At 42.3% G+C, this 23,674-nt stretch overlaps 1 protein-coding gene across 1 annotated transcript in view; it reads right to left on the minus strand.

Annotated features, from left to right (window-relative positions):
- Positions 1-9,725: 9,725 nt before the first annotated feature.
- Positions 9,726-23,674, minus strand: part of CD81 (CD81 molecule) — a 69,543-nt gene continuing 55,594 nt past the window's right edge. The window contains exons 3-8 of the mRNA XM_066610076.1: positions 22,336-22,433; positions 20,292-20,366; positions 16,298-16,408; positions 15,229-15,327; positions 14,535-14,624; positions 9,726-13,488 (exon numbers count right to left, since the gene is read on the minus strand). Of these exons, the coding sequence (XP_066466173.1) occupies positions 13,426-13,488; positions 14,535-14,624; positions 15,229-15,327; positions 16,298-16,408; positions 20,292-20,366; positions 22,336-22,433 (536 nt within the window). The 3' untranslated portion in view covers positions 9,726-13,425. The remainder of the gene's footprint in view (positions 13,489-14,534; positions 14,625-15,228; positions 15,328-16,297; positions 16,409-20,291; positions 20,367-22,335; positions 22,434-23,674) is intronic.

Genomic DNA, 23,674 nt, shown 5'->3' on the forward strand with positions numbered 1-23,674 from the left:
AAACCACCAAATGTTAGCTGTCATAATAATAAAACATCTCCAAGCTACTAACAAAGTAATGATTGACATTAGTTGAACATGACAGGGAATTATGATCTGATGCCAGCCTTCAGATTTTAAGAAAGGTTGGTTGCTTTCTAGAGGGTTGCTGCTGTGTACGTTTTTAAAGAGCAGAAATAAAATCAGCTGTCTATCTGTACCAATTTTTTTTTTGACATTTTTAGCAATAGTGTGGCCCAAAGGAAACCAACAAGGCTTCATGAGGTTGCACATCTCCAAAGTTATGTTATAATTGTAGTCCTGAAGACTTGAAGGCACCTTTGTAGTCTCCATATCCCTTAATAGGACCATCTGGAGTATGAACTACTGGTCTTTCATTTACATTGTGAGTTTTTTAACCTACTAGGGTATTTGGTTCTTGAGGATTGCTAATTATAGTAATTTAGGTTAAGTGAATTGTTTTTCAAATGTTTGGCAGTAATAAGTGGTAACAGAGAATGAAATAATCTTTGTCCTGGCTTCACAGAGGAGGTTTTAAAATAAGAAGTACTGTAGTTTTTGGGTTTTTTTTCCATTGTAAGAGTCAATGAACACTCTTGTACAAAATTCCTAAAGCCAAGCATTTCATAGAAATTCATGGAGCAGCAGTGTGGAGAGAGAATGAATGCTTCCATGGATAAGAGACTTCAACTGAATCTTCTCCTGTAATTGTTGCTGCCTACAGCTGCAGCCCTATACAGCAGGGTTTCACAAACTGTAGGTCGGGACCCACTAGGTGGGTCCCCATCCATTTCAATATTTCATTTTTAATATATTAGACTTGATGCTACTCTGATATGTGACTGTATTGGAGAAAATGTTACAGATTTGTATTTTTAACAGACTACTCTGTATAAATGTATACTCCTTATAAATTACAGACTACTCTGTAATAAATGAAACTTACTCTTGGGTAAAATTGTAGCCTAGGATTGTTAAAAAATGTCACTTCTGGTCATTACATCACTTCTGGTGGGTCCCAACAGATTTTCATTCTAAAAAGTGGATCCTCCCTGCTGCCATTCATGCCCTCCAAATTCAAGTTTTCCCTCAATTATTATATGGAGCAGCTGTTTGGATTGAAGCAGCTAATCAGGAGATAGATAAGGCAGCCGCTAAATTTTTGAGAAGAATTCTTGGAGTTCCAAACTTAATGAGATTGTCCACCATGATTTTGGAATTGGGTATACATCTTCCCACAACTATAGCTTGGACTTCCACTTTTAAGTTTTGGCTTAGACTCCATCTTAATATTCACCTGAATTCTATTCTCCTAGATCTATTAAAAGACCCTTTCTCATCTAATTGGTTTAAATTTATTGATGCTAAATTATCTTCTTTAGCTCTTTCTCCTGAACTTTTAGCTGATATGAACCTTCAAAAAGCGCATCATCTCATTAAACTTAAACTTTGGGAGCAGGAACACGCAATATTGATTGATTGATTGATTGATTGATTGATTGATTGATTGAGTCTCAATATTGTATGTCTCAATATTGATTGATTGAGACAATATTGATTGATTGAGACATACAAAATTATGCAGGGGATGGACAGAGTGGATAGGGAGATGCTCTTTACACTCTCACATAATACCAGAACCAGGGGACATCCACTAAAATTGAGTGTTGGGCGGGTTAGGACAGACAAAAGAAAATATTTCTTTACTCAGTGCGTGGTCGGTCTGTGGAACTCCTTGCCACAGGATGTGGTGCTGGCGTCTAGCCTAGACGCCTTTAAAAGGGGATTGGACGAGTTTCTGGAGGAAAAATCCATTATGGGGTACAAGCCATGATGTGTATGCGCAACCTCCTGATTTTAGGAATGGGTTAAGTCAGAATGCCAGATGTAGGGGAGAGCACCAGGATGAGGTCTCTTGTTATCTGGTGTGCTCCCTGGGGCATTTGGTGGGCCGCTGTGAGATACAGGAAGCTGGACTAGATGGGCCTATGGCCTGATCCAGTGGGGCTGTTCTTATGTTCTTATGTAATACTACTGTCTAACTTAAATCCGATCTGCTCACCCCTCTTTTTTGGTTTGTCCCCCTCCCTTGGTCGTCCTGCGAATTACTTTGTCCAACTTACTAACCCTAGTAAAAGTCGGGCTTTTATGTTGGTGAGACTGAATATATTTCCATCCGCAATACACCAAGGGAGATTTTCTAAAACCCCACGTCCAAACAGATTATGTTTATTTTGTTCAGTTGAACCAGATACCTTGGATCACATCCTCCTTTGGTGCACTGCTCATTATAATCTTAGGTCTCACTTACTTGACCCTTTTCTTTCCTCCCTTCCTGTTTCCCTTGTTGATCCTTTCCCAATTCTCCTCAGCGATTTTTCCCCTCCCATTACCAACCTGGTGGCGGAATTTCTAGCAGCAGTCTCTAAGGCTAGAATCAGAAGCTAACATCCTTTTGTAAAGTTGTACCTATTTTATTGTGATATATTTGTTTTTATAAACTCTTAATATGCCAATAAAGGTTACTGAGGAGGAGAGAGAGAGAGAGAGAGAGAGAGAGAGAGAGAGAGAGAGAAAGTGGATCCCAGTGCTAAATGTTTGAGAACCACTGCTATACAGACTTATCTGGGAGTAAGTCCTATTGAACTCAGTGGAACTTACTTCTGAGTCAATCAGCCTAGGATTATGCTGAAATGCAGTTGCACATTCCCTTATCTTATGAGCTGCTTTGGGGATTCATGGGCATGTGATATTTCCCCTCCGGTCCACATAAATATTTGTCTAGGAGTATTCCTTAGTATGTCATTTTTCAGAGAAGTGTGGAATCAAATTCCCACCCATGTGAACTAATGTACAAATAAGAACATAAGAACATAAGAACAGCCCCACTGGATCAGGCCATAGGCCCATGTAGTCCAGCTTCCTGTATCTCACAGCGGCCCACCAAATGCCCCAGGGAGCACACCAGATAACAAGAGACCTCGTCCTGGTGCTCTCCCCTACATCTGGCATTCTGACTTAACCCATTCCTAAAATCAGGAGGTTGCGCATACACATCATGGCTTGTACCCCATAATGGATTTTTCCTCCAGAAACTTGTCCAATCCCCTTTTAAAGGCGTCTAGGCTAGACGCCAGCACCACATCCTGTGTCTGACATGCCTCTTGACCAGGGAAAAACCAAGGGTCACTTCTATTGGATCTGTGTTTGGCAAGCAAGTAAACTCAAACCAATGTCAAATCATCCATTAGATATCAAAATACAGGATTAAAACCAACCCTTATGTGGCCCTACCTAGTAGTGCTAGAGGTAGAGGAAAGGCACTGAAGCATTGATGCATTAATGCCAGTTGTGCCATGATGCCACTACCAGAGACCCTTCAGCCCGTTTCTTCACTTATACTACAGTTCATGAGGGTGCTGGGTCACTGAAAGTTCTACATGATGTACATGATGTAGAAGGCAACTCTTAAAGGCACATGAACACATTTCCAAAGCCAAGTGTTGGCAAAGCTAACAGGAAGTCTCATAGATTACAGCAGTCACCAGAACTTCATTTGCATAGAGAGGCAGAAGCCAAGGAAACTGGCACAGCTGTTCTGCCCATTAGTCAAATATTTGAATGCCCTCTAGACCATTTTGAAGCCTTGGTCCCTGTGTGCACACAGCTTTAGCACTTGCTGCCGGTTTGTTACCAAGTAAACGTACAGATGCCTAAAATGCTCCCAGTTCAGTTAAATAAAGTTATCATTCAAGTAGATTAAGCAAAATAATTTGGGGTCCAATCCTACCCAACTTCCAGCATCCAGGCAGCTGTGCCAGTGGGGTCCATGCTGCATTTTGTAGGGGGGGGGGTGTCACAGAGGCCTCTTCAAGGTAAGAGAATGCTTGTTCCCTTACTTTGGGGTGCATCAACGCTGGACAGTTGGATAGGATGGGGTTCTTTGTCTCTGTCCACCGGCAAAAGATGATGCAAGGGCATAAACTTAGCTTCTTCATCTGATCTAGCAGTTTGGGGCAGTGGTCACCTTCACAGAAATGATTGCCTGACTGGTAGCTTCTTTTGTTCCATCTTTTGCTGACTTGTGTGGGATTCCTTCCTGTTTAGGGCCTAGGAGAAGCTATTTGCTCATTTTCCATTTGAAATATTTTTATCTTGCCCCCAACAGAAACTCTTGAGGCAATTGCCAATATGTTTCAATGGCACACTAGCACACCAAAAATACATATTTCAGAGTTCCTCACTGGACAAGATGTCTTTGCCTGGACTGTCAATATTTCCTTCAGCTCCTAACAAGGTGGACAGAAATGGCCTGCCCCTAAAACGGCAGTTCCTACAAACTCATATTAACAGCTCTATGGGGAGCAACAGATTGAGAACTTTGCATCTCTGAACTTTGCATCTCTGAATCATAGCCTAGAGATAACACAGGCCAACACACATTTTGCTTCCTTAAATGTTACACCAATTCGTGAGTATATTTGGGGTGCCGATTCCAAAAATGGCATCCATTTTGCCCTATTACATCTACTTTAGAGACATGGCATAGCCTCTTTAGTGAATGGTTCAAGCAGCTTACTCATGAGGAAGCCTACACCATGGGTTCCTCATGAGGAAGCTGCGTGAACCATTCACCAATGAGGCTATACTATATCTCCAAAACTAGACGTGATAGGGCAAAACGGATGCCATTTTTGGAATCGGCACCCCAAATTCATATCAAACCACCATAAAGTTTGGGAAAAACTTTTCTGACCCTCAATTTTGTAGGCCTGTGTAATCAGCAAATTGGGTAATGATTGACTTGTCAGAAGTAGAATGAAGCGCAAAGTTACATAATTGTGGGTCTCCAAGTAGCAGGTCAGTAATAGATTAAAAAAAAAGTATGCGTCCTCATACCAAGAACAATAAAATACTTAATCTTTAGCACATAATGTATAGAATACAGTCACAGCATCTATCAACCACCAGACTCTGATTAAATCCAGCATACAGTTCCTTTGACAAGCTAATTACATCATGCTAATATATAAGCATGACTGACCTGGGGATCTTCAATCAAATATAGATATCTGGGGGTATACCCAAAAATAGTTGGTAATTGTAGGTGAGAAGGAGAGCAACCCCTGTATGCTGCTGAATAGATTTCCTGTCTTTCAGTGTCCGGTAGTCTAAGCAAAAGACTCTTTAGAGAGCTATTCAGGGTTCCTGCTCCCAAGTGATTTCAGTCAAAATCCAATAGAGCGGATTTTGGAAATGAAAAGAGAGTAGCCCATAGATTGCATGGAGCTGGATAACATGACTTTAAGGAGTGGAGCTTGCTCAGCTTTAAAACAAACACTGAACCAGAATTTGAGAAATCTGGCACATGCTAGATACTCTAACCCAGGCTGACCAGCCTCCAGGCATACAGCTGCATAAGGGACACAGTGGGTAAAGATCTTGTGCAAAAAAGTTGAGTGGATTCTTTTGACCTCAGAATTAAAGGCAGGCAGCCAAATTTGGTTGCCATAAAGAAGTTGGGCAGAGATTTTGGCATTAAAAATACGTAGAGCAGCCAGTATGTATAAATTACCCTGGGCGTAGAAAAAGCGCAGAATAATCTGAGTTGTAAATGTATCGGATTTAACCACAAAAAGCCAATGGTGAGCCCAAGATAAGCTATAATGGAAATTCAGACCCAAGTATTTGAATGTTTTAACTTGTTGAATAGATTTGCCATGGAATAGCCAACAGCAATGTTTCCAGGTCTTCTCAAATACTAGGATTTTTGATTTGGCATAGTTAAAGCTGCAGGTTGTTGTTGTTAAAGTACTCCATGCTTCCAATATTCAGCTGTCTCATACCTAGATGGGTCCATGAAATTAGGACCATATCATCAGCAAAGTAATATAGGTATTGGTAGGCTACCAAGTTTGGGGCAATGAGAATCTACGATAGACAAATGTGCAGATAAATCATTAATAAAAGTTTTATATACTAAGGGAGCAAGAACAGGTCCTTGCTTTATGCCTTTGTTAGTAGGTATTAACTCAGAAAGTTTACCTTATGAATTTAATCTGACCTGGCATGAGGTGTTAGGATACAAACTCTGGATTGAGTACAGTAGCCCAGTGTAAAAAAAAAAAAAAAAAAACTTAACCAGTAGCCCAACTTAAAAAGCTTGGAGTTTCTATTTACTGTGTCAAAAGCAACATTGAGGTCTAGGAAAGCTGTAAATAATCTGGAATGCGAGCCAGAAAGCTGCTTTTTAACTAAGTGTGGTAGGAATAAGCAGTGGTCCTTTGCAGATTTTCCTGGCCTGAGCCCGGCTTGCCCAGGGCCCAGGATGTCATGATCCGCTACCCATGTGGTGAGCCTTTTAAAAAGATGGAATGCATATAATTTACCTGGGACAGAAAGACTTATTGGCTATAATTTGTGGGTACAACAATCGACTTGGACCAAGATTTGGGCATATTCCCAGTTCTGTCCACCTAGGTAACAAGGTCTGCAAAAATAGAGGCCCACCACTAGGGTGTGGCTTTTAGCAGGTCAGATGGGATTTTATTGAGCCCTGCCACTTTCCCTGTCTTCAGTTGATGAATAAATGCCTTTACTCCATCAGTGGCAACTGGAGGCCATTTCGGCATCTCCTCCAGCACTTTAGAATTAAGTGAAGACCCCTGGAGACAGTCAACAAAGAACTGAAATGAGATTCCCAGGTTTGAGTAGGAATCAGAAGAATGGAATCAGGGCTCATAGGAGTTAAGTAGCCGGATATGGATTCCCAAAAGAGTTTTGAATTGTTAGATAAGACTGCCTTTGACAAGTGATGCAAACGAGCCTGACTTGCTTGTTGCAAATTACGCTTGATTGTCTCCACTAAAGACTGCTTTGTACTAAAATAGAATACATACTCTATACTCTTTATAAATTCTGCACATATCCCACTTTAGAAATTTACATAAATGATCACAACACCAGCAATCGTTGCCTGGTTTAACTCTCAGGGTGGAAGGATATTGCTGGCCAAGCGTGTCTACAAGAAACTTAATTAGAATCCTGTAATTATTCAAATAAACAGAATCAGACTGGATCATGTCTTGTAACAAAAGAGCATATAAAGGACAGCTCTTATTAACTGCAACCCCAGTCTAGAAATGACTATCTGAACAGTCAGATATTATAAGGCCCTCCCAGACTGGGGCTTCCTCACTCAGGCAACTGTTGCAGCTACTTGCACCTTCTGGCAGACATAAGAGGTGGGGGGATGTTTGCAAGCCTCTCCCCAGCCCTCCTATGTTCCAAATGCCACTGGAACTGTAGCAACCTCTTGCTCTTAGACGAACTCAGTGCACACCAATGAATTAAGGATGCAGCTTGCATTCCTGGTGGCTCAACCAGCAGAACTTGTGGTGTTCTTGAGGCTTTTGGTATATTAAGAAAAAAAAATGTGAATTAAGGAAGTGCAAAGGAGAACAGACTTTAAAGCTGTTTCCTCCAAACCACGTGCTGGAGCAGCTCAAAAGAAAGCAAATAAAAGTTCTGAACAATGCTGTGGAGAAACTAGCAACAGCAAAACTCAAACAGGTTTTTGCTAAACCATAAGAACTTCAATGACAGAACAGTGAAGAACCACAAGTGTAAGGATCTTTGGTCCTTACCTTTGGTCCCCCAAGCTCCTTATTCCCTACCGACTGGGTGTAGCTCTCCATGTTTCAGACTAGCATCTCTCTTGAGCCTAGCTGGAAAGACCAGGGATCATAAGACTAAAATGGCAGGCAACAGGTGCAACAGTAATTCTTAATAATAAACTGTCCCCTCCCCTTTACCTATTAGCCTTTCAGTGACCTCTCTTGAGTATTCTGCCTTTGGCATTGCCCCTTTGATGATGAGCCACTGCCTACAGTGGGTGTCCAAAGATAATCCACTGCACCTGGGAGGCATGGCCCAAGGCAGGAGATCAACCTGCCCTCCTGATATAGGACGCTGTCACCTGGCTCTGCTTGGTTCCTGACACAGCTGCTTGTTAGCTCTCTGACTGTGCTGAGTCAGAAACCAAGCTAACCATTTTGGTTTATGGCTAGTTGCAGGCAGCTGAGGGACAATGAGTCACTCTGCACCTGTGCCTGCCACACCCTGGGTTAAACTGAGCCAACTCTGATTGGGTATTCAGAAAACTTAAGCCTTGGTCTGCTGATACACAAATGCAGTAGTAGGTGTGCAAACCGAGAGACTGCTGCCCGTGACTGTGTTGAACTGAGTTTATGCTGTGACTGACCTTGGACTGATAACTGACTGTGTTGTTTGGAAACTGATTCGGATAAGGTAAACTGGACTGCTGTGATCTTTCCTGTATGACTTGGACCCTGTTGTGACTATTTTTCTTGCTATAATACAACTGCTGAAAGTTAAAAGGACTCTGCTGTGTATGCCGTTTTTCTTTGCATTCTGCCTTGAAACTGGGACACACCCAAAGGTCCCCTGCAAACCTTAACACTGCTGTCCCTCTTTCTCGACTGTGATGGGTTGAGGGCACAGGGTTGAGGGCACAGATCACAACACCTCCTATGGCCAACATTCCCTATTCTGCCATACAGCATCTCAACTGGGCAGTACAATGGGTGTCCAAAAATAGTCTCCTAGTCCAGCAAGCACAGCTCAAATGAGATGACAGCAGCCTCTGCCTTTCATGTGCATAGCAAGGAAGACAGACTAGGTGAGTCAGATTTAAAGCCGACCATAGCTCACACCTCTTCCACACAGACATTCTCCACTACTTCCCTTTCCACAGAAGCTATCTTTACTTTTAAGCCTAAATGACGGATACTGCTACCGAGTGTTCTGACTCAGGAGATATGGGGGTCATGTTGCACAATACCAGGATGTTGCACAAACGCTTTTGAAATAGCAGCAGCTGTAGCTTTCTCATATATACAACAAATGCCGGTGACCGCTGCCTTTAAGCAGGAAGAGAAAAAAACATTAAGGAAACAGAATTCACCCAAGCTGGACTTTGTCTAGAAAGCCAGAGATCGTATACTCACTCCATGGCATTTGGGAAGGAATAAATCTGACAGTACAACCACTAGCTTTTTGGCCGTTTAATTGTGTGTAATCACTTTTGTAAAATCACTTTTGTAAAAAGTGTACAAATCACTTTTGTAAAAAATAAAAAAGATATTTTGACAGATTCCCTTAACATTCCCTTAGCAAGTCGTTCTCACCAGCTCGTGCCCCTTTTAGAGGCAAAGAGGAGTAAGTTGTTAAGCAAGTCAGTTTGCTATAACCCCAAAGAGGCAAGACTACGCACAACACTACAGGTATGCATGCTCTTGCTTACAGGTGCTGGTTTGCAACAACTTGTAGTTGAGATGGACAGTAATAGCCCTCAAGACAGATAACTACCGGTCCCATTAGGTTAATTGGGAACACCAGTTTCTTTGGGACAGCTTATACTTCTTTTCAGAAGCTAATTTTGTTTCCCTAAATTAAGCCCAACTGCTTGGGAAGTCGAATGTTGCATCATGGCTTTCTTGTGGGACAAAGGAGGACTTGGCTGGCCAATGACAACTGCGATCGACAGGGGTCATTTCACTCTTTCTTTGGCTTCTTCACCATGCCCCATTTGTTCCCCTTTCCCAAGACTGGCTTGGTTAGTGATATGAAGACTTAATGGGTGAAGCATTCTGGTGTTAGGATTTACTGGCTATAAGAAACAAGGGGCATCACCACACAACACACACCAGGAGAAATGTTTATTAAAAATTTAAAAAGTGACAAAAAGGCAGAGAAGAAATAGTAATTAACACGCATATAGCTTGTGGCATGCTCCACGGTCAAAAGAACCCTAAGCATTCAGCACACTGTGGCCAGCAGCTCTGTTTGGTCTTCCTCTAGGATGACTGTTGTATCAGTTGTGCAGAAAATGTGCTGCTTCACCCAGCACTGATCCAAATTCCAAAAAAGGAAGTGTTCTGCTCTCCCTCTGGCTCACCAAAAAAAAAAAAGTTATAATTTCTTCCAAGAAGAAAACAACAGTCTTCAAAAGAGAAGCCTTTCTGCATAATGATACTGTAGAGGCCCAACCCTGCCAACAGATGCTCTCTGGGGAACTACAACCCATAAGAGGTTTCCTTTATCCGGTCTCAGATCTGTATACTTTTATGAAGATAATGCTTCACGCAGTACTACTGTCTATTGTCCAAATACAGGTAACCAGTTGGTTGGAACAATTAACAGTTGTTCGGATCTTTTGCTTCACAAATGAGTACCTATACCTGCATTCTCTTCCCTCTTTAATTTTAGGAATAGTCCTCTAGATCTCAAGATCTCATCTTTGAAATACTGAAGCCCTGATCTTCATTGCCCCAATTACCTAGGCACTTCCACAATCCAATGCACGTCTACTTGGAAGTAAATCTTAGTTTTCAATGGAATTTATTCCCAAGTAGACGAGCATAAGGCTGCAGCCTTAAAACATTCTGTAGCAGACCCTTCTACACTAGAGTTAATGTACATAACACATCCATCCTCATTTGTCAAGCCAATCATTCAAATTCTGAAGCTGTCACTCTTTTTGTAGTTCTGCAACAAAAGGAAGATGGAACAGGCCCTGTCATTACCTCCCATCCATGCAAGGTTCCAGATGTGCAGTTAACAATGGTTATACATCCCTTTCCCTCCTGCTGCAAAAAGGCTTTGTTACATACATTTGTATGCAATGGGTAGTTTGGTCTTCACCCATGAGACAAACTCCACAGAACTATTCCTTCTGACTACGAGGATTCAAATGCAACATGATACAACAGTATTCTACTCCCACTCTCTCTAGAAACGGTGTCCCAAAAGCATGTCCTGCACCAAAAGTAGATGTTTTTCTTAAATACTTGCTTGATCCATGTTCAGAACTTGGAGGATAGACCAAACAGAGCTCTGAGTGATTGTATATCAACTGAATGCTGAACAATATCAAACACTGTATAGAACAAACCAAAAAATGTTTAGTGGCGTATTTATATACACATTTCTCAAGGACACTCAACAAAAGGCAGCAAGTTACACATCCATTATGTATGCTGGTAACTCCAGTGCGCATATATATGTAAATAAATGTACATGCACAATTGAGATCTATAAAATGTACATCTAAGCCTACTATACCGGAGCATGTGAACCAGAAGCCGTTGAAGGGTGAGTGGGTGGAATCAACTCCTCCTTTCCAGTGCATGCAAAGCTTGACATTCAGGGCAGTGTTCTTTAAGGCTGTTTCTAAGGCTAAAAGATGTATTCCCCTTCAGTCACTTCCAGGAGACTATGAGATACTGTTACTCTTGGACATAATTGATACAGTTTGTTTGGGGGTAGCTTTTAAGGAGTTTATATATAGGGGAGCTCCAGGATCATCACACTAGAGCAAGTAAAAAAACAAAAATGGTTCAGCTTGTTTTCTGAAATGTCTTGAATACCCAAGGGGTGTATCGGCACCGAACCTCTGTTTTGCTCCAGTTGTTGCATTTAGAAAACGAAATAGTGGCTTGAGAGTTTGTGTGTGTCAAGTTCTAAATGAGCACTGCAATCATTCCAACCATGGCTGGAAGATCATTGCTACAGTATTCTTAATGTGTGTTTGTTTATCCTGTCCCTAAGTGTTTTCAAGGGCTTCCCAGAATCCACTGTAACTAGAGAGGAACAGCAGAGGAAAACAAAGATTATAATGAACTTCTGCAAGAACCACAATCTGCGAACAGCATAGAAATTATACTGTTTAGTAGAGATGATGGTACAGGATTAGTCTGAGTGGCAGTTAATCTTACGCTACAAAAAATAAAGCCACAAAATACCTCACCCTCATGGATACAAGGCCATTATCTCAGGGAAGAGGTTAGTGGACAACACACACGGCCTCTTGTTCCAAACCCTGGGGTTGCAACTTTCAAAAGCTTATAGAAACTGGTCTTAAAACTCTATGAGGGGATATCTCTTGAGCTGTCAAAATGAAGAGAAACAAAAGATACTATGGCTCAAATCCTAACCAACTTTCTAGCACTGGCACAGTGGTGCCAATGGGTCATGTGCTGCATCCTGCAGTTGGGTGGCACGCACAGAGTCTTCCTCAAAATAAGGTAATGTTTGTTCCCTTACTTTGGAGCTTCATTGCCCTTATGTCGGTGCTGGAAAGTGGGTTAGAATTATGCCCTATGTATTTGCAGCTCAGGTGGGGCAGGTAGAGAACTAGAAAACAGGTTTGCTTAAGCAGCACATGATCAGCCTCTTGCTATACTTTTGGTGCACAGAGAGAACGTGTTCCAAATTCTATATGCACACCCTTCTACATCTAGTTGGCAATTATCCAAGTCATACTGTGTGTGTGTATGTCTCTCTTTTAAAAAGGCACAAGAATAGTTGCCTCCTTAAAAATTGCATCTTTAATGAGTAGTTTTCCAGCCATTATTTTACATATTTCCTTCATGGATACTTTTTTTTGGCATCATTAGAGTACTATGCAGTTGCTAAGTAAATGACATCAGACAATACTTGCGTCTCAGTACTAATCATGAAAGCACACATGGCAGTTTAGTATTAAGAGTGAGCTATAGAAAGCTTTAGCATTCCAGTACCAGACATGTTTATTTTCCTTCTCTAAAGATTTGTGCAGAGGTGTTACATCAACATTAAAGACCTGATTTGGGGGGTGGTGGGGGTGGTGCTAGACTCTCCTCATTATAAAAACTGAGCTTATGAGGACTACCAGAATTTCAGATATCTGACCTTCATTCACATCCACATTGTGACTTCCGGAGACATCAAATACAAGTGAATGGAACTGAAAATGTCTCCTCGCTCATCGCTGAAAGGTGGTTGTGGGAAATACAAGTTTGCATGTTTGACAACGAAGTGGCAGGACTGAAAGAAGCACCTCACAGCAAGGAACTCTTGCATGCCCTTCATCGTTACAGATTTAGATCAGGAACCAGATGGCTCCTAACAAGAGAAATCCTCAAAAAGACTGATTCAGTTTACTTCCTCCTCTCATGCAAATCCTGTCTGAGGGAACAGATCCAAAAGTGTCCATGTTCCTCAGACAAAGGGTGGCACCTGTGCGTGGTACTCTGTAATTCCATGTTGGCAGCACAGGAATAATGACAAGAGGAGAGGCGGGGAGAGAAAGGCTCTCTTAGATAAAGGCCTGGAACCACTGGCATGATATCTTTTCTACCACACAAGCTGATGTGTAACTAACCCTGCCATAAGTATATGGAAAACTCTCTCCCCCCTCCCCTCATAAAAAAAACTTCCAAGTAAGAATGATAAAGTACTGTAGGGTAATATCTGAAATATTTATATACATAATTTTGTCTTTTGTTGGAAGCGTCTTCTAGTCAGACAGTGGCACTTCGGGGTCCCTTCGACACCATTGCTTCACCCCTGCCCTTCCACTTCTCAATAGACAGAGCTGTTTCTGATGCCACAGCACAACACCATGCTCAGGATCATCTCAAAGATCTGCAGACCAAGAGGGGAAAACAGTAAGATGCCAGCTCAGAAGCAGAAGTTACACTTCCATACAAAGTAACTACTGCAGGCAGGTCTGTCCTGCCTACACACCCGCTTACTCCTATTTAGACCTGCAAGAATTCCAGAGAGAAGCCAATTCTAGCAAAGGATGCAGAACTGATTTTCATTTAAGAACATTATCCCAAATTGGTTTTTTTTTTAAACTCCAACTACTTTTTAACATTGCTTAGTAGAAAACATTTAAAAACCCACACACAAACTTTTAGATTGAATTGTGCTGCTCAGTATTCCTCCAAATTTCACGTTTCCCTCATAAAGGTTTTCCTTTAATGGATTTAAAGTTGATAAATCAGAAAATATATTTCAACTATATTTTTCAGAAAATTAATACCAATTAATAAAATTGGAAATGAAAGCCTTCCTACAGAAGATAAAGGAGAACATCCAAGAATCATAGAAAAAGAACAGAAAGGAACCAAACACATTTTTTTTTTTTAAAAAGGGCCAAAATTTTAAGACCATCCTTTATCTTCTGTAGGAAGGAAGAGAGAAAATTTTCTGGCCCTGCTTCTCGAATGGCACAGAGGCCTAAGCACATGTTGAGAATATTCCCTCCCCCTTGCTGCCTAGGGAAGAGAAATTCTGACCTAGTTCTGCAAAGGAAGAAAAAAGGAGAAACTGGCAACTTTGGGAGGGAAGACTTTTTTAATCGAAGCCCATGAACTTTGGCTTCCCTAGGAGTAAAAACATCCCTCTGGGGCAAAGATTACAAGATTACACAGCCACCAAATTGGGGATGGGCAGCATTTGCCAACTCTCTAACCCCATATGCAGTTCAGAGGTGGAGAGAAGATCGATTTGAGCTACCCAGGTCCCCAAGCTTCCCCCTCATCATGCCTTTGCTGGCCTCCCTCACTCCATCATGCCAGAAGCCAAGTCTAACATACAAAGCTGAGCATGCCTGGGAAAGCACACTATGATTTTGTCCAACAGATTCTCACCTGCTGGTCATGTGTTCTGCCTCCACTACTTACCATGATCACAGCCACCACAATGGCAGCAATACCAATCAGGTACAGCTTTCCTGAGAACAATTCATCAATCTTATTGTGACAGTTGAAGTCCTACAGGAGAAATAATGCATGTAAACAGGTAAATGTTCTGTACAAGAACACTCTTTCCTTCCAACCACCATAGTATAGCCATCAAATAATTAGTTTTGATTTTTAGAGGCAGAAGTAAGCCTATTCTGCAGCACACGTTTCCTGTATTACTCTAAGTGAGGGCCTTCAAAACAAAAACTTTAGGAGTTACGGTTCCTACTCAACAGTTAATTGAGCAAGATTCTTGAAAATATATACTGGTATTCTGCCACAAATGATATACAGTATGATGGAATTATTTGAAAATACCAAGATTTTACAATTTTTGCCAGTAGCCGTGTCACCCCCCTGAGCGCGTCACACCCAGTGCAGTCCACACCCCCATAGTAACTCCACTGGTTCCTTTCTACACTGATAACATTCATGCGTGCATTTTAGGCATTGACTGAAAGACCCAGCACTGGAGTGAAGGGCATGCTGCAACCATCCCACAGCAGAGGCTAGTGGTACTGGTTAACAACTGGTGTACCACTTTACCTTCTCACCCCCAATCTTCTGAAGTTTTGTTGGAGAGAACACACATACCCATTGAACACCATGGTTGTAAATAAGATATTTTCCTTACAGTGCTTAAAACTTCATTAAGGTTTCTCTTAGGGCAAAGGTCATTGTCAGTAAATACATTGACTGCAGCTCCCACGGTAGTCGTACCACAGCAATTTAGCTGCAAACAGAAAAAGGCAGAAATCAATCAAGTGCAGACACATCCCTCTCCAAAGTTTGACATACATTTTTCAGATTGGTCACCGAGAACTTCCCACAGCAGATTCTAAAAGGAATACAATGCAGTGGTCATTATGAACAATCATTCATCACTGAGGCACTCATTCTAATGTTACTGAACACCTGCTAAAGATGACCAAAACATCACTAGTACAATATGTCACCTGGAATAAAATTAACTTGAAACAACTAACATCCAGAGAAGAAAGGAATCAAATCAATTTTTTCCACTGCTGCTAGGCTCAGCTACTTCAGTCAGATGCCCTAACCATATGTTCTTCCATATTACCTGGAGTGGATTCATGCATCATATAGAAAGAGACAAGAGATGCATTGAGGCAGGCATTCTAACAGTATCCAAAGGGGGGGGGGGAGATCTCAACCAATTCGTCCCTGCACTGGAGGCCTTGAAAAGTTTCAAGTTTTGACAGGAGGTTGGCAACCCTATACAAAGAGAAACGTGAAGCTTTTGCAGGAAGCAGTTTCTCCTCTATTTCCTCCTTTAAGGACTTCACTAATGACCACACATTTCCAGCGCAGTCTAATGAAAAGCAGCACTGGATTCTCTTTGGTAGACCTCATTTCCTGCCACCATTTCTTCTTGGGATAAAGTTTTTGAAAAGGGCCAGTCTGGGTCAGGGTGGGGCCATTTCCCCATCCCCCTTTAGGTTTTCTCAGACAGTTAAAACTTACATCCTCTTCTTTGCATTGTGTCTGTCTTAAGTTGACCACCCAAAAGCTTGAAGAAGCCACCACTCTTGAAGAAACCACCAGTTCATGAGTAATAAGAACGATCCTCTTAATTCAACAAGGTACTGCTACACCACACAGCATAACAGCCTAGAGATATTTATTAAAGTAGACAAGTCTGCTTGAAGATTACATCTAGTTCCTTAACAGAGCATGCTCACCGTTTCATGGAAAGTTTTCACAACTGCTGCTGCTTTTTTTGCTTTGTCAGAATCTTTGTCCTTTGTTTGGTGCAAAGCCTGGTCATAAAACTGTTTGATGTCTTTGGCAATCTGCAAAGGAAGGAGGGGGAAAGCTAGTCACAACAAAGATACCTGTTTGTACTTTAACATTTCAGTTTCAGTATACTCAATTTGGTACTAGAGACTCTTCCAAGCACTCATCTTACAGGTTTGGAACAGGAAGAATGATGCCACTGATAAACAGGGTATGTGAATGTCCCAAACACTTGTCCCTGATGCATGGAAAGAGGCATGACTAGTGAGGCTAGAACAATTTGCTACCAGCCAACTTGCAGTTTAAGTTCCCTGCTTCTGCTGCTTAGTTGCAAGTGAACATCAGGAGGGAGCAATTGACATGGAAAAAAAACAACATGGTAGAGGTGGCAGGGACCTTGGAAGTCATCTAGTCTCCTCCTCTCAAGTGCAAGCAACTGCTACAACGTCCCTGACCAAGAGACAGCCATCCAGACCCTGCCTGAAAACCTCTAAGGCGAAATGCTCAACAGAAATTCAGTTTAGACAAAACAGAGAGGGTTATGTTGATGATCAAGGCAACAGAAATGCTCATCCTGGATGGAGTCATATCCCCCTAAAAGAGCAGGTTACACGGGACAACATATTTTTACAAAACTTACGTCCCAAGATTAGTAATTTCTTATAGATTTTGAGGTGCTGAACATGAATATGACAATGAAAATGCAAAAGTGGCTACAGTTTGTGAGAGATCCACAAGAGACAGCTCCATAGACATGTGCTGGTATATGTCAACTTCTTCCCACCATCTATGTACACAATGTATTGAAGTTTCTCCTAAACTAGAGCCAATCGACAGATTTCGATTGTCCAGAAAATCGTCATTTTCATGTTTGGTACACCAAATTGAGTAAAGATTAGTTATTTTCATTTGCCTATGAAACTGTGTGTTGTCCAGTGTGGTTTAGGACCCCCACGTTACTTGTTTTAATGCCAATACAGGTGGGACCTTTGTATCCAATGATTTTGTATCTACCGATTTGACTTACCTCTGATACCGAGGTCCACCTTTAAATGTCTTGTAACAAGGGGAAGAAAGCACCAAAATCTAATTTCCTGCCTTAGCGCTCTTAAATAATTATAATTTCATTCCATAAGATTCCACTATTCATCTCAACTAGTGGCTGAATGCGGTATCCTGTCTATACCGATGCATTCTGGGGCAACAATAGAAGCAAGAAACCTGGAAATTGGTCTTTAAAACTATTTTTCCCCTGATTTGGTATCCATTGATTTTTTTTTAATCCGCTAGGGGTTCTGATATGGAACCCTAGTGGATGACAAGGCATGACCTGTATTGTTTACATTCTTAACAGATATATTAATTCTTCTTGTGACCTATTTGAGGACTTAAGTCGAAAAGGAGAATATAAACAAAACACATCCTTCTCACACCAGTTGCTTTCCCCTTACAATATCCCCCCCCCCGCTCACACACAAAACAATTCTCCTAGTTAGAGTTCTAAGCTGGTATTGGTGATAAACAGATCGCTTTCAGAAGTTTTGATAAGACGAGAGAGGCAGTATTTATGCTATGTGGGTCTCAAGAGATGCATGTCTTTTTAGAGGCATTCAATACAGGAAAAGTGGCAAAGCAGATGGGAAAAGAGAAGCAAAAGACCCAGACTGGGAGAGGCTTAAGGCAGCAAAGGAGCCTGCGGGAGGAAGGTAGAATGTTGTTTCCTTTTTCATCTCTGAGCATGATGATCACCTGGATCTTATACAGGTCATGACTCTGTATCCACAGGGGTTCCGTTTCCAGAAGGAACCTCCACAGATACCAAAGTCTGCAGATAATCAAATCAGAAGATTAGGGCACAAAAAAACCTCTGAATGCAGCCAGAGCTGTGCTTTAGTCACATCCAGAGGGTGTTCTAAGGGCCTAGAAGGCTGCCTGGACCTCAGAATGCCTTATAAGGGTATAAAACGTCACTTCCGGTTTCCCCTGAGAAACCAGAAGTAGTGTTTTTATGCTTATTGAAGATATTCTGAGGGTTGGGGAGGCTGCAGGTGACCTCCCTGCCGCTCAGAACACCCTCCAGATGCCACCAGAGCACAGCTCCACTGGTGTTTGGAAGGTTCAGGTCAGGACTCAATGTGGATCAGGTAACCCACATTGAGACAAATCTGCAGATGAAAAACCCACGGATGACAGATTGTGACCTGTATGCTCAGGCTGAAATGTACATGAGTAAGAGAGCAAGTCTTTCCTTGTGAGTTTGTAATGAAAGTTTTAAAGATGGTTGCTGTTTATTGTTTTTACGCAGGATGCAAGCTGCCTTGAGTGCCTTCTTGAAAGCTGAGATATGGGATATAAATATTTTTAATAAAGCTTCATGAATGCAGCCACTTAAATTTAAAGCAATCCTATTATAGTTAATGGGGCTATTACAGAGCAAGTGGCTTGTAGAACGAAAAATAAGAAAAATACATCTGGTCTCTTACATGCCAAAAAAGTGAAAAATCTGTATGCCAATAAAGGTTATTGGATTGGATTGAAAAAGAAAAATTAGAAAAAAATTGCTTTGAGAATTACAAGTCTGGGTCAGATCTTTGCTACCACATTAAAGGGAATGTGCACCTTCCTTTCCAAACCAATCCAAAATGACTCTTGGGAAGTGAGAAGTTTAAAACCAGCATGTTCGATTTCATTTAAAAGAGTGAGAGTGGGAAGCTTTTTTATTAGGAAATAATTTTCCCAGAGGGAAGTCTGTCAAGCACTGCAAAATGCCCCCATTTCATTTCTTCTGAGCCATCTGGAACTGATTAGTGGATAAAACACTGATAATATAATTTCCTCTTGCTGTGTACAGCATATACAAAGGCTCAGATGACATCAGTGCCAACGAAAGCAAGTGGCCTTTTGATATAGAGAAATGAGGTGGGCGAGTGTATTATTTAAACTATTCCTCATACATCTCAGAATGGGGCTGGGGCTTCATTCCTCTTTGTGTAATCAGACAGTCAAACTTCTCCAAGTGGCAGGATAAGTGAAACTCGGAAATAAATATCAGTATCATTTAGCAGAAATCACATTTATCATGTTGAGTCTCCCTATAAAGGAGAAGTCAGATTGGGACCCAACAGGGACAGAGCAGAGGCAGACAGAAGGAGGAAGACAAGGATGACATCCAGGAAGAAGCAGGACTGTGTTGACGGTGGGAAAAGAGAAGAGTGTCTTATTGCCTTCAGGAAAAAAACTGAAACCCTCAGAATTGATATTTTTTTCTACTGCTCCCAAGTAACCATTCCTTCCCTTTCAAAATATGTTTGTGATTCACTGGATGAATGCTAGTAACTAATTTTAGAGTTATTGGTGAGTGCCATTTGAGACTACAGTGAGACAAGGTTGTAGAAAAGTGTACATGTATTCCCCAGTAACGTCGAAGGCTCTGTTCCGGGCCCCACTTCCATGGATACGGAAACTGGGGATATGGGGGAACCCTATATAAACAGCAGCTCCCTCCCCATGCGCATTACCTTTGTTTTATGATTCAAATCCCTGCTCAACACTAAAGCACACAGGAAAGTCTTGGGAATGTCTCTCTTTATGAAATGAGACATGATAAAAGAGACAAGCATTGCTGCTGCTTCATGTCTCTTTGCTTTCATTTCCCTGGGACACCTAATGCAAACTGTAAGTGATGCAACATTATCGTGATGATGCAACATCTTCCTGCTTCGGTTCACTGGGTGGCAAGACACTCAGTACAATGATGGCGCCGGAGGCTGTTTGCACCAACACATTACACAGACAAGCAAGCAAAGAGACATGGGGAAGAGGCAGTCCCCACTTTTGTGCAGACAAAAAATGAGAACTATGACTTATGCTGGTCATGCCATCATAAATTTGTCAGTCTAAACTGTCAGGCAGTTTTGGATAACAAAATTAACTCCTTACCTGATCCTTGTTAACGAACCCCCAGATTCCAGCAGCCACTTCACAAGCAAACAAGATCACAAGGCATGTGAAAAACTGCAAATAAAGCACAGATCATAAGAACATAGCAGCACTGACAAAAAATGGAGAAAGACCTTTGTGCGAGAGCGAGTATATGCATTTGCATGTACCATATGTTACTGTGTGTGTGTGGGGGGGGGGGTTCCCCCATTATATGTTTCCCCATATTTAAGTCCTCAACCTTTTGAGAAACTAGACAAAAAAGTTGTCCATACTTATGTCCTCTACTGCTGTAGCCCTATATGCATATTTTCTTTCTCCTGTCATTACAGGAAAGTACTGGGGGGTGGCCCAGTACTTTCTCCTCCGAGTTCTCAAAAGGGTTAATTATTTAAAAAAATCACCTATGTGTTCGCTCATGGCCTCTGTAGGGCTCAGAATTGTTGCTTTGGCTAAAAGAAGGCAATTCCATTTGGCATTCCGAAATGAAAGTAAAACAGGAATTTCACAAAATGATAGCATATTAGAAGAGGGATGAAAAGAGTTTTGTTGAGGTTTGTGAAACTTTAAAAAAAGTGAGACGTGCATTGTAGAAAGGAATGGGCAAGACAGTGTACGTTCAGCCTCAACAGAAGGTTCAAAACGTGTTTAGAAAAAAGGTGGTTCAGGATTAACTTTGCTGTAGAAGTGAATCTTCAGGAGTGGCTTCAAGGGAGCAGAGGGCATTACCTAATGGACAGAGTTGGTAAGTTGGTAACTGAATGCTGGGTGGAAGAGAGTGGCAACAAGATACAGGAACTTGGTGTGCCCCCAGAGGCATCTATTACAGGAAGCTGAACTAGATGAGCCGCTGGCCTGATCAAGCAGGGCTCTTCAGGATACTACAGAACAGTGGTAGCAAGCCCATCTTGCTATCAAAACTGGAGGAATTTCATTGAAGAGTGAGGGGAGCAATTACTCCAGGTCTGTGGAGCAGTATGGAAAAATACACAGGGATGAGGTGAAAGAACACGAGAAACGGGACCAACACTAGATGGGCTTGTGTGGGATAGGTCAGGATAAAATATAAAAAGTCAATGGCAGATGTCTACTGCCTTCATGTTGTCCATGAGGAATGTTTTCCTGCTTTACACAATTTTGTAAAGTTCTGTTTTAAAATTAATACATGGGGAGGGGAGAGAAAGGCAGCCACCAGTTCTCCACACTGTCTCTTGCTTTTTCCTAGAGTTCTGCTCGGGCTTCGTTTGCTTCTGTAAACTTTGACCTCCCTTTGCTGGCACTCACTTCCACGCTGCTTTAAAATTAACTCATTACAATAAATCAGATATTGTTTGCACTAGGAGATTTTTTCCGTTTAAACTAAGCACTTCATGAAGAAGTCGGCAAATACCATATTTCACGTCTGTAACAGGATGTACTGCTGCACCTGCTTGGGACTACATTGTGTCATTGGTATTTTAAAATGTACATCATGAGCACTTTTTGATGGTACTCAGTTGACTGCAATCCAATTTTACCATTTTACCATTTCATAGTGTTTCAACTGCCCCACATTTCCATTCAGAGGGAAGGGGGTATGAAATACAAAATTCTAAGTAACTGAACAAGAAAATCCACCTGCCTTTCAGCTTTCTTTGCCAGAACTGTTGCTCATTCTTAGTCTGGACTGAGTCCAAACTAATGATCATTCCCAGATTGTGTCATCACAGCCAAAGGCAATCCCACCCAGAAATATTGAACAAGCTTCATGTCTTCTTCCTGCCCCACCGCCATCCCCCCAATTGAGAAACAAGGTGGCACTAGCTCTAGTAGCTGCAGCACTTGCGTGGAAAATTCCAGAAGTATTTTGCATGAACAGGACATCAGTATTCTATTTTTCTCTTCTACTTTCCAGTTCCTTTTGAAAAACAAAGCCAAGGATGAGCAAAATTGTTGCAGCGCTCCCTGGGAGCACCACCCTTTCCCCTGTCATGAATCATTACAGTAATTATTGCAGAGCAGTTTGGAAACAGTTTGGAAACTGTTAAACATTTTGGTCTCTTACTGTTCCCAGAAGGCACTGAGACTCTTGGATAGCACCATAGCATCCTAGGAACCCCACAAACATCATCACCGCTCCAACAGCAATCAGGATGTAGATTCCTGCAGAGGAAGACAAAAAGGAAGGCATGTGTCTTAATACTGAATATCTGCATAGTGCTTTGGGTCCGCAAAGCACTTCACATGTATTTTTCTTGATGCTTTCTTGACAACAACCCAATAAGGCAGTATTATTACCTCCATATGGCAGCTGGCGGAGTAGAATGCCCAAGACAACCTAGTGCACAGGTTCTCTAAACTGTGGGTCACGACCCACATAGTGGGTCATGATTCAACTTCTGGCGGGTCACAAGAAGCTGGTGGCCACTGTCTTGAAAAAGGGCAAACAGACCCAAGCAGTGCCATTTTGAAAAAGGGCAAGCAGACCGGGGGGGGGGCATTTTAGGCTTCCAGACACAGAGTAAATAGAAAGAGCGGCTTGCACATGTGCAGGGCAGGCAGCGTGCTGCTTTTCCTTTGTGAGTGTGCTGCTGCCTGGTCCCATTTGAAGGAGAACGTGCTTGGAGATTTTCAGGTGTGTGATCCCTCATCCTTGGGGGGCGCAGAGCCCCTCTGTTTGGCTCCCTTTTAACCTTATGCAGGTGAGAGGGAGTGTGGAGAGGCGCCTTGGGATGGAGCCCGTGGGTGGCGGCAGAGACTGCAGCGCCCTCGCCTCTCCTGGCTGAGCCTCTCTTCTCACCTGACTGAGTGTGTTGGTCCCTGCTCCATCAACAGGTGTGCCTGGGTGCCCCTTGCCTGCTGCTGCTGCTGGTGGTCCTCGCAGCCCCCCAGCCCACCCCTCTCCCACCCTCTGCAAAGCTGACTCCGCTGCCCCCATTGTGGCGCAGACCCCTCCCACATGGCAGGCTTGCCCCCGCCCCCTCCTCCCTCTTCTGAGCATGGAGCCTGGTCCCGTGTGCTTGCATCTTGCCAGCCAGGCAATCATCATGGAGACCCCTCAGTTGTTGCACCTCGCCACCTCTCCCAGCCACGACAAGCAAGCGCTCCCTTCCACTGTCAGTTCCTTTTAACCAAGGACGGAGAGCAGTAGGGCATCCCTATCTTCCTTCTTCAACTGTGAGGGGGATGCTCCATTTCCTTCCCCCACACTTCTCTGATGCACACCATTAAAAATAGTCAAACAGATGTGATACATCTCTCCAAGTGCCTTGGCCATCTCTGAGCATATGTCTGAGAAGCCACAGACAGGGGGTTGGACTAGAGGACCTTTTAGGTCATTCCATAATTTTGGTAATCTTCAGGGTTGTATGTCAAATTGGCTGACAGTAAGAACTGAACATATG

Source organism: Tiliqua scincoides, chromosome 1, assembly GCF_035046505.1.
Source record: "Tiliqua scincoides isolate rTilSci1 chromosome 1, rTilSci1.hap2, whole genome shotgun sequence".
NCBI classification, from domain to species: domain Eukaryota; kingdom Metazoa; phylum Chordata; class Lepidosauria; order Squamata; family Scincidae; genus Tiliqua; species Tiliqua scincoides.